Below are 10,575 nucleotides of genomic sequence, written 5' to 3' on the forward strand. Positions count from 1 at the left end.
AAAAAAAAAAAAAAAGACAGATTGTGCTGTATTTCTTAATTAGCGTTTTTATTGTTGGGATAAAATACTATGACCAAAAGTAACTTAGGGATGGAAGGGCTTAGTTCACCTTACAGTGTATAGTCTGTCATCACTCAGGGAGGTAAGGATAGGAACTCAAGGTAGGAACCTGGAGGCCAGAACTGGTACAGAGGGTACTGAGAAACACTGCATACTAACTTGCTCCCCTGGCTTTCTCAGTCTGCTTTCTTATAGCACTCAGGACCAGCACCCTGGGTACCACCACCTACAGTGAACTGAGTCCCCTCCCATCAATCATCAATCAGGAAAATGTGTCACAGTCTTGCCCACTGGCCAGTGTGTAGGGACATTTTATTAAATGAAGCTCCTTTTCCTAAAATGACTCGAGCCAGCTGTGTCAAGTTGATATAAAACTAGCTAGCAGACCTACAAAGAAGAAGATGGTTAGTTTAGTTTTCAACTAGTGAAATCTGAGATGATGCTCTTCTTCATAGTAATGTCATTGAAAACCCTTGAAGTCTCAGGGTAGCACTAAGAGAACCCAAGTCCAAGAACTTGACCAGCAAATGGTCAATGGTCTGAAGCCAGTCACCTAGAATAACTGCTATTTAGCTGGAATATACCATGTTATTTCATTTAAAGATCACACATACACACACACACATATACATATACATACATATGTTGGTATTTGAATATGGATGTGGGGATGTAAGGGTCTACAGAGCCTAAAAGACAGTTCCAGGTACCCTAGAAGCTAGAACTACAGGCAGTTTTGAGTTAGTTAATGTATCTGGCAGGAACCAAACTTAGGTTCTCTGCAAGGGCAGCAGGCGCTTTGAACCACTGTTCCATCTCTCCACTGCCCTCAAATTATCCTACTTTAGATCTAATTTAAGAAATTTTGAAATTCTAGGTACTTGGTTGGAATGCAAATAGTTTTAAGGTACTTAAGCCTTGATAAAAGATAGAGGTAACCCTCTCCAGTGCTGTCGATGTAGACTCACCTTCCTTGGTAAGGCATTATCTATAATCAGAAATTTTAGATTTTATTATGGTAGATCAGTTGTATATCTAGTTTATCTTCCTACTGTTGAAGTTATTAAATGGCATTTAATTGTATGCATTGATTTCTTATTTCTTCCCTTTAGAGATAAGCTATCTCTTGTGATATTTCAGATTCTTGGCTTACATTACCTTCATTAGACTCTTTTTTTAAAAGAAATACAGCCTTCTTCTTTTTTAAAAAAATGAATGAAATTAGACCAAAGAAGCATGAAATCGAACATAGTCCATGGAAGAAAATCCTGTTACCTGTCAGTGCAATACGTAGAACATGGCTTCTAATTGAAGTTCTTGCAGTCATAAGATAGGGATCTAGGAATCTTGACACCAGATGTCTTGTCATTAGCAAGGTTAGTCATGGGCTAATTACTTTATTAGAAATGTCATCTTCTTCTCTATCTGGCAATGGGTACATCATAACCTCAAGAGAGTGAAGGCATGGGGTGAGGGAGACTGGGTAAGAGCTCTTGCTTTGTAAGCAGGAGGACCCAAGTTCAGAATCCCAGCATTTACCTTAAATCTGTGCAGCCATAGATAGAGATAGAGCCATGCACACCTGACGCTGTTGGGGACAGAGATAGGAGGACTGATGGGCCTGGCTGGCTGACTGGCACCTGAGCCACAGGTTCAGTAAGAGACCCTATCTCAGGGAAGTAACTGAGAGAACAAGACAAAATTGTCTTCTGTATGCATGCACAGCCATACCTTACCCCTACCAACACACACATACACACATGGAGAGAGACAGACACACACATACACACAGACACATAGGTGTAGAGGAGAGTGAAATTTGTCATTTCTGTTGCACAGTAGTAAACATGTACTTGCCGTATTATAAAATTAGCTGTGGTGGCATATAGCAGTGTATTTTTTTTTAACGGAGAGAGCAGATGGAATAGAGAAAAATATGAGGGCATTCATGACAAAAGAGAGTCAGATATGGATCCCTCTGTGTGCAAAGACTTCCCAGTCAATGATTTCAAGAACAACTGAATTGCTTGCAATTCCCTTAGCCCAGTTTGCTTGACTGGAGTCAGATAATATACTTAAGAGGTCACTGCTGCTGGTAGGATCCTGGAGAATCCACTTAGAGATAACAGTACTGGTTTGAGGTATCAGGCAACTGCCTAAAAAGAGATATATGGAAAAACACACGCTCATCCCTGTTTGCTCTGCCTGTTTTTATTGCATCTTCGAGGACAGTGCTTTAGGTTAAGTCTGGATCCTAGTGACAGAAAACCCAACACTCTTGGTTTAATCAGAAAAGTCCATTTATTTGTCCACCCTATAAAAACAGAAAGAGCTCAGAGCTGAATGGAAGAGAAGGCTACCCGTACTCTGTGAAAGCTCAGTAATTGATGTTCCCTCGAGCACATTCTCTGTCCTCAAGGTAATAGATTTCCTTTTGATGGAGCACATTGGCAACCTCACATGCCAGAAAGCAATATAGAATAAAGGGTTAAAAGGAAAGATCCCAGAAGCTGCTTTGTGATAGTTTTGCTTTAATAGCTTTGGTCAGGACCTCATCCCCCTCCACACACACACACATATGTAAAGGAGATGTAAAGGAGATGAGAAAATGAACCTTCCTCTAGCTGAACATGGTTGAATTCAACCCTCTACCAGATGAATGAAGGGAAGATTAAATTCTGCAATAAAGTCTATAACCCAGGTTTTCCTTGTCTGTTATTAACAGCACCATAGAATCAGTAGGTCAAATGGAAGCATTATAATGAACCACAGTGCTCACTGAAGAGACCATTAGTTCATATGAATGAAGTCAGATGTGAATCCAGAGTTTCTCAGATGCAAAAGAAAGCATTAATTTCTTCCTCTTATTTACTGTAATGTCTTAAGCGATTGATTTATTCAATGTATTGAGCAATAGTAACTAATATTTCGGGACTACTTGATAATGAGTACAATCAACTTTTACTATTAAAACTATAGAGTGAAAGAATTGAGTGCACAATTGCAACTATCTATGCTATACCTCTCTACAGCTTGACTTTCCCTGTTCACAGTAAGATATGCATGCTTCACTGTGAGTAAGGGAGAGTCTTAGCAAATTGTTTAAATTTACTTAAGAAATATCTCGGATTTTTCCATGTTTCCTTATGTTTCATGGACACAGCCCTATAAGCTCTTACCAGTACTGTTTTTGTAAATTCTTACTTATTCATATTGCTTTTGATTAGGAACATATTTATATGAATACATTCCCCTTCCTGTTATTGTAACAAAATGGGAATCGTGCCATCCTTGGATGGATAGGACTTGGGTGGCAACATGGGGTGTGTTTGTTATTTGCCTATTAAATGACAGACAGCTCTGAATCTTAGAACTAATGTCAATCAAAGTGGAAAAGTCTGGCATGTTTCTCATTTAGAAATGGTGACAGGAGAATGGTGGGTAAGAAGCACAGCTTGATATTCCAACTTAGATGTGACAGTTTTCTTGTGATTACAAACAGCAAAGTCATTGTATTGAGAGATATTTTTGTGCCAACTTTTAAATGCTCTTTTGCTTCTTTCTCTTTCCTTCTCTAAGCCCCTCCTCTGTTCTGTGGCTTTTCTTTTGTAACTCCTCCAGACTACAGCTTTGTTCCCCCTTCTTCCACTCCCTTCTGGTCAGGTACTGCTTACTGCTTTTATATGTCGCTACAACTTGCTTCTGTGTGCAAATACAATATTTTGGCTTCTGTGTATGGCTTCCCATGTAAACTCATGTCCTCCAACACAATCCCTAGTGTTCCATTAGCACCATGCAGTTCACTCTTCCTGGCTGTAGAGTCATTGTTTGCCATGACATTCCGTGTGTGTGTGTGTGTGTGTGTGTGTGTTTGTGTTTGTGTGTGTGTGTGTGTGTATGTGTGTACATGTTAATGCCATAAATTTCAATGTGACACTTTACATTTTACCATATGTCAATGTGGAGAAGTTGGAGATGGGTGAGGGAATGAGAATTTAAAGGGAGATGAACTACTCTGAACAATCCTTCATCTTTCCTGAGGACTAGAAGTCATAGTGGAGAAAAATTAGGTTTTGTGCATTTCCATCAAGAAAATAAAAAGGACCCAAAATCTCAACTTCCCCTCCAAAGAGAAGAATAAGATTCAGTATGCATTTCTTGAAATGAGGATTCATGTCCACCATTTCTATAGCTCTTCAAAATGTCCCAGCACTTTGATCTGAACCTCTATCATTACCTGGAGAGTTAAATGACTGTTTATATGACACTGAGCCTCGATAAAGTACGTTTTCTTGTGGGTTTTTTAAAAATTAACCTGTAAGTCCCTATAGAACATAGAATTCTGAAATAGACCTTAGAAGTCAGCTAGTACAAACCTTTCATTTTATAGATGAGAAAAATGTGGCCTAGGGGGTTGAGAGGCCTGTGTGAGGTCACACAGTCAAGTCTACAATTGGGTCTCTCCATCACAAGGGGGTTTTTATGTGCACTGACTTTAAGAACAGTGCCTTGGCAATGGGACCATTTTCAGGAAGGAAACCATTAAAGTGGTTTGTGTCCTGAATGGTAAAATAAAATGACCTAGTTTTACTCCCTTTACAGTTCTGAAATCTACAGTATTGCCATTCGTTTATCTTATGATGGACACCTGGAGACTTTAAAAAGAGCTGTCATTATAAAGCCATGAATGATAGACCTGAGGTCCCTGTTGCCAAGTGGATGGACTGTTCCCGGGTGGCATGGGTCATTATAAGCTACCTGGGCACTGGGAATTGTTATAATACAGATGGATGGTCTTTCCATTTGTTGCTTTTTCTTACACTTAAGTTTCTTTACCATTTAAGATTTATAAAGTCCAACCAGTCTTGGGGGAGCTATTCTCAGAATCATAGCACATATCATTGAAAACACTTTATGACCCCCACAGAGCAACAGGTGGAGCAGTCACTACAAAGTCTGTTATGAAGCACTAGAGATCAACAACCATGCACAGCATGAACGGAGGAGTTTCCCGTTCAGACAGGGCTGGCTCCTCTCCTGCCACCAGAAACATTAAACAAACAGAAAACCAAGCCGAGCAATGGTACCTTTGTGCCTGGATTTTGGTTAGACATTGCAGTAAACATTGACGGCAAGTCAAGTGTTTTCATGAAAAGAAGTTCGTGTGTTCTGTCAGTGAAAACTCATGCCTTCACATATACAAAGTTGTATAGGAAATAAAAACTGAGTTGATCCCTGGATGGTTTAATCATAAAACACTTGGCCGGGGAAGGGGGTGCCACTTTCTTAGAAATGATGAGATTAATTTCACAGACTTTATCAGAGCTCAGAACTGAGTTGCTCAGAATTTAGCTAAAGAAGTTACCAGGTGAAGACCAGAAAGCTTCACCCCAGAGGTTCTATTGAGAAACAGAGTATAGTGCCCTCAGTTGTAGGATTGTGTTAAAGTTACCTTAAATTCATTCACCTAGTCATTTCAGTTTGGCTTTGGCTTTGCAGAAGCTTTATGAAGAGTGTCAAAAGCAGAACAGTGGTTATTTAACTGTCTGGAATGAACTTGATCACACCTGATTGGGTTGAAACAGCAACTGTGCTGCTTTCAGACTCCCGCTGACATTGTCGCTAATCCGTAAGGAAGTCACGGCCCTGCATTTGATAGCACCAACAGCAATGGTCTAATTAGGTTCTCACGGCTGGATGCAATCAACTTCACACTGACTCCCACTCTGCGTTGTTTTCTTTACAGTGTTAAGTCCCAAAGTACTGGGCATTGCCATCGCTCGGTACGACTTCTGTGCAAGAGATATGCGGGAGCTGTCCTTATTGAAAGGAGACATGGTGAAGATTTACACAAAGATGAGTGCAAATGGCTGGTGGCGAGGAGAAGTGAATGGCAGGGTGAGTGGTCCCTTTGATTGTGCCAGTCGGTTCTTTGTGAATGAGAGGGCCGGACAGTCCCTGGCAGCTATGGCGGTGTAGACTTGTCCTTTCAGTGGTCTGGCTACAAGGGGCTGGAGGCTTGCATTACTATTCAAAATGGCCAAGAGTTGACTGGCATGTCAGAAGAGTAGAGGAGCATTTCGAATTTGTTTTTTTTTCCCCCCAGTAGCTAAGCACCAGGGCATGCAGTTCATATAAGCATCAAGCATTTCCAAAGGCTCGCAATCCCACTTGGAAAGAATGGGACAGAGTACCTCTGTTTTTCATCTTCATCCTGACCTACAAAAGAGATGGGAATCATGATGCTGAGCCCCATATTGCCCTGATGTGTGTTCATGTGTGAGCTAGTGGATTCGAGCCATGTTTTAAGCTCCTTTTATTGCTTAGTCGAGATCACTATCTCTATGAGGCCTATCTTAGCTGTTAAGCCAGTCTTCCTACAGTGGGCATAAAAACCCCAGCATAATTAAGGTGTTAGGAAAAGGAGGGATTCTCTGTCTGTAGAATCCTTTGAAGCAGTAGAGGTGTTGATATGTCTGTTCCTTATCTCCCATAGGTGGGCTGGTTTCCATCCACATATGTGGAAGAAGATGAGTAAAATCCAATCCGGTGTTGACCCTTCAGTCAAATCTCAGACAACATAAACAGAAGCCTGCACGGCATTATGAGTTAACTGAAGTGTTTAAAAAGCAGCGTCCTTGGCTGTTCAACACCCTCTTTTTTCTCTTTCTAAGTCTTAACGCTGGGATTTCTAAAGATGCTGGTACTGACAGATTAATGGCTCGCCTAGAGCAGTGCAAGAATCAGCCTGCCAGTCTGTCATTGTCAGGAACCAGGGCAAAACCAACGGCTTTTCCTCCCCTGAAGAGTCCCGCAAACACATCGGATCAGCTTTCTCTTACTTCATTGGGCCAGACACCATGGATCCAGCCATTAAGAAACACTTCTTGCATATTTACTTTGTTCTCACAGTTTTTGATGATACAAAGAAACAGAAGTTTAATTTTGCTTTTTCCCAGCATGAAGAAAAAGTAGAGTCTGCCATCTGGGAAAGATCCAGCCTGCTGGAAAGATCCAGCATTTCTCGTCTTAAATTGTTCAACAGGTGACTCACTGCCTGGCAAACACTTTTATCCCCAGATGTTACTCATGATAAGATAAAAGAGGCTCATGCTCAGGTTTGCATCATAAGTGATAAATTACAGAGAGGGTTTTAATTATTCATTTGATGTCCTGATTATATTTCCACACTTCTTTATAAAGAAGAAAAAGAGAAGCACATGAAAGGAAGTGTCTTTGTATTAAAGCCTCACAGCTTTTGTGATTTCATAGGGTGTTTTGGAAATGTCATGCTTGACAAAGGGAATCATGGCCGGGCAGATCATGCTTGGTTGCCAGGAATCCCAGAGAGGTAGAGGTGTTTACAGAGACAGATCAAATGCTGTAATGAGTCCATAAGACATCATCGTATAGCTGCAATAGCTATTAACACAAGCCTTTTCCTTCTCTCTAGAAAGAGTTGAGGAGCATTTAGGATTTGTTTTTTTTTTCCCCCAGTAGATAAAGACCAGGGCAAGCAGTTTATATAAGCATCAAACATTTCCAGAAGCTCGCAATCCCACTTGGAAAGACTGGGACAGAGTACCTCTGTTTTTCATCTACATCCTGACCTACAAAACATAATATGCTGAACCCCGTATTGCCCTGATGTGTTCATTTGTGAGCTAGTGGATTCAAGCCCTGTTTAAGAGAGAGCCGGGGTATATTTGCCGATTTCCAATTTTTTTTTAATAGTAGCACTATTAAAAGAGCTTTATTGAGGATTTGGGAAGACAGGCACACTGGTCCTTCATTCTTTCTGAGACAGATGGGAAGGTGCCTGATGTCCGTGTTCCCCTGGCTCCTCTCTTCCCTTCTGAAGCCTTGCTAGCTATGTCTTCATCAGTAGGGAGAGCTACCTTGCAGCATGTTTCTTTCTCTAACCTTTCACTGTGTTCCACGGGGAGTCTAAGTCTCTTCCTCCTGAGATGCATGGAGTCCCTAGCCGAGGCTGACAAGTTAAGATACTAACTTGGCCCTTCCATGCTAGAGTAGTTCTTTGGTAGCAGTAGCTGTGTTCTGACAAGATTCAGAAAATATTTCTTCTTGGGGAAAAAAAATAGAGGTATTTTTATCTTAAAAGTGATCTAAACGCTTGTTTTGTACCAGATTTTTTTTTTTTGGTCACCTCTGACATGAAAGGGCTGAGACAACCTGTTCTCTCCCATCTCACAGGAGTGCCAGAACCTGTTTGGTGGACACGTACATATTCCTGGAAGAGACCTCAGGGGGGCTAGGACTTCTCATTTGAATAGACTCAAGACCTTTACCTCAGAATTATGTAAACTGTGATTGTGTTTTAGAAAAATTTTGAGCTTTTGTATATGTGTAAATGGTCATGAAAATGTATTTTATAAAGTGTCTGTACAGTCAACTTGTACTGGCAAGGTCTACTCTTGGAATGGATTCCTACCTATAAGGTCTTATCTGGGTCTTGCAGATGTTTTGTCTGTTAGTGTCAGCAAGTGTTGCTATGGAGAGTGCAGCTTCCCACAACTTGGAAGACTCCTGTGTACAGTATTGTAGCATGTATTGTTGATTTCAGTCAATAGACTCCCTGCCTCACAAGTGGTATGTGGTCTCCCTGTTGCATTTCATTAGCCTCAGAGTTTCCTAGCAGAGGATACAGAGCCTCTTTTCATGACATTACCAGTGACAACTTTGTCTGCAGTTAATACTTTGTATTGGAGATTTTAAATGCCACGATCTGTGTAGATTTCTAATACCAAAGACAGACGTAAATGTTTTTCATGGACATTGTCTTGCCTGTCTGTAGCCCTTGTGTCATATGGTGAGTTAGAATGGCATTTTACTTTGTAATATTTTGTAAATATGTCAATAAAATAGATACTACTTGCATTCAGAGTATTTCTTTTTATTTATTTGTGTGTGTGTGTGTGTGTTTGTGTGTGTATGTGCTCATGCATGCACACACTAACATGTGTGGTCCCAGGGATAGAACCCGTGGTCTTCTGCATTCTATGCAAACAGTCTATGATTTCTTGAGGGCTGAAGATTTTTATCTTTGAGTGGTCTTACACCATATATAACAACCTCATAATTAGCTATTGAGTACTAACCCTGATTTTGGTTGGAGTTAGTTTAGAATTGCTATCAAAATTATGAACTAGGAACCATAAGCTAAACTCTGCACTTGCCAGTAGCATCTCTTCCGCATTTTAGTGAATACCGCATGCCATCCTAAAGCCCTATGTGCAGCTAAAGTTACCTCATTATCCTGCATCATCTTGATTTTCAGGTGAGGAAGCTGAGGCATATTTGCACACTTTATAACAGGAAAAAAATTTAGACTATTTTGACGCTCACATTGCCAAGAAATGCTATTTGATGAATAAATAGTGATATATATATATGTATATATATATATATACATATATATATATATATAAATGTGTACAAAATGCTCCTCCTAGTCTCTAAAACTCTGTCTTATATGGAGCCAAGTTTGGTCATCACATCACTGTCATTATCAAGTAGACAATTAGATAGTTACTATTTAACTTTTTAATTCCCTTAACATAAATCAGATTCATTTATTAAATTGAAGTGGAAGGTTTGTGGGTTCTAAATGAATCCCTATGAGAAGGGAATTGAATCAATTGATGTGCCACGAAGACAGAGTTTCTATATCAATTAGATCTGGGTTCAAACCCTAGTTCTGCCACTGAATCTCCAGAGTAAATGTTTCTTTATTTATGTTAAGTGATAATTATATGAGAGCTATAATAGCATATGAAAATAGCATAAGAAAATAGCATGTGAAAAATGCTATTTGTATGAACCCTTGTGCATAGTAGGTACTCAAAAATAATCTTGGTCTCTCCTTTGCTTCATGAACTATAAAACATGTACTCAGATGCTAAATTATGAGCTTGCTGTCTTTGTTCTGAGAACAATGGAGAGCGTAGGCTTTGTTTCTTATGCATAGCTTAATTTTCAGCGTTCAAATGATAGACAGACTAAAAGATATATGTTCTGGGAGATTAGTATGCAAAAACACAAACAAGCTCAGACGTGGCATTCAACAGCTCCACATACTTGTAGCTAAGAAGACAGAATTTTCACCAGCTCAAACCCCTTCAAACTGTCTTCATGCATCACTTCAGGATGCACTGCAGCTCTCTTCCTGGGATTGCTTGGGCCCCGATGAGGATGTGATACATCTCTCTGGGCTGGCAGACTCTGGAAGGCTCTTTTTCTAAGTAATGAACAAGTATCCAGTATCCGAACTGAGGTCACAAAGAATCCTCTCTCTCTCATTAGGTCCCATTGATTAGACCATATTGGTGGGGTGGGGGTGGGGGTGCTATGACAGAAAAATTGAAGTTCCTGGGAAGCACTCTAGATTCTGACTTAGGTAGAAAATTCCAGAATTTCTAAGCACAGTGTGACTGCAATTAAATTCACAGGCACATGGCCAGATGGCAAGAACTCTGGGTGTCGAGTGAGAATGTA

At 40.2% G+C, this 10,575-nt stretch overlaps 1 protein-coding gene across 2 annotated transcripts in view; it reads left to right on the forward strand.

The window, feature by feature from the left end:
* Positions 1-8,958, forward strand: part of Vav3 (vav guanine nucleotide exchange factor 3) — a 343,048-nt gene extending 334,090 nt beyond the window's left edge. For both annotated transcript variants that reach the window (XM_031375228.1, XM_031375229.1), the window contains 2 exons: positions 5,807-5,958; positions 6,557-8,958. In XM_031375228.1, coding sequence (XP_031231088.1) covers positions 5,807-5,958; positions 6,557-6,598 — 194 coding nt within the window. In that variant the 3' untranslated portion in view covers positions 6,599-8,958. The remainder of the gene's footprint in view (positions 1-5,806; positions 5,959-6,556) is intronic.
* Positions 8,959-10,575: the final 1,617 nt, after the last annotated feature.

The sequence above is a fragment of the Mastomys coucha genome, unplaced genomic scaffold (assembly GCF_008632895.1).
Source record: "Mastomys coucha isolate ucsf_1 unplaced genomic scaffold, UCSF_Mcou_1 pScaffold16, whole genome shotgun sequence".
In the NCBI taxonomy this organism is placed as follows: domain Eukaryota; kingdom Metazoa; phylum Chordata; class Mammalia; order Rodentia; family Muridae; genus Mastomys; species Mastomys coucha.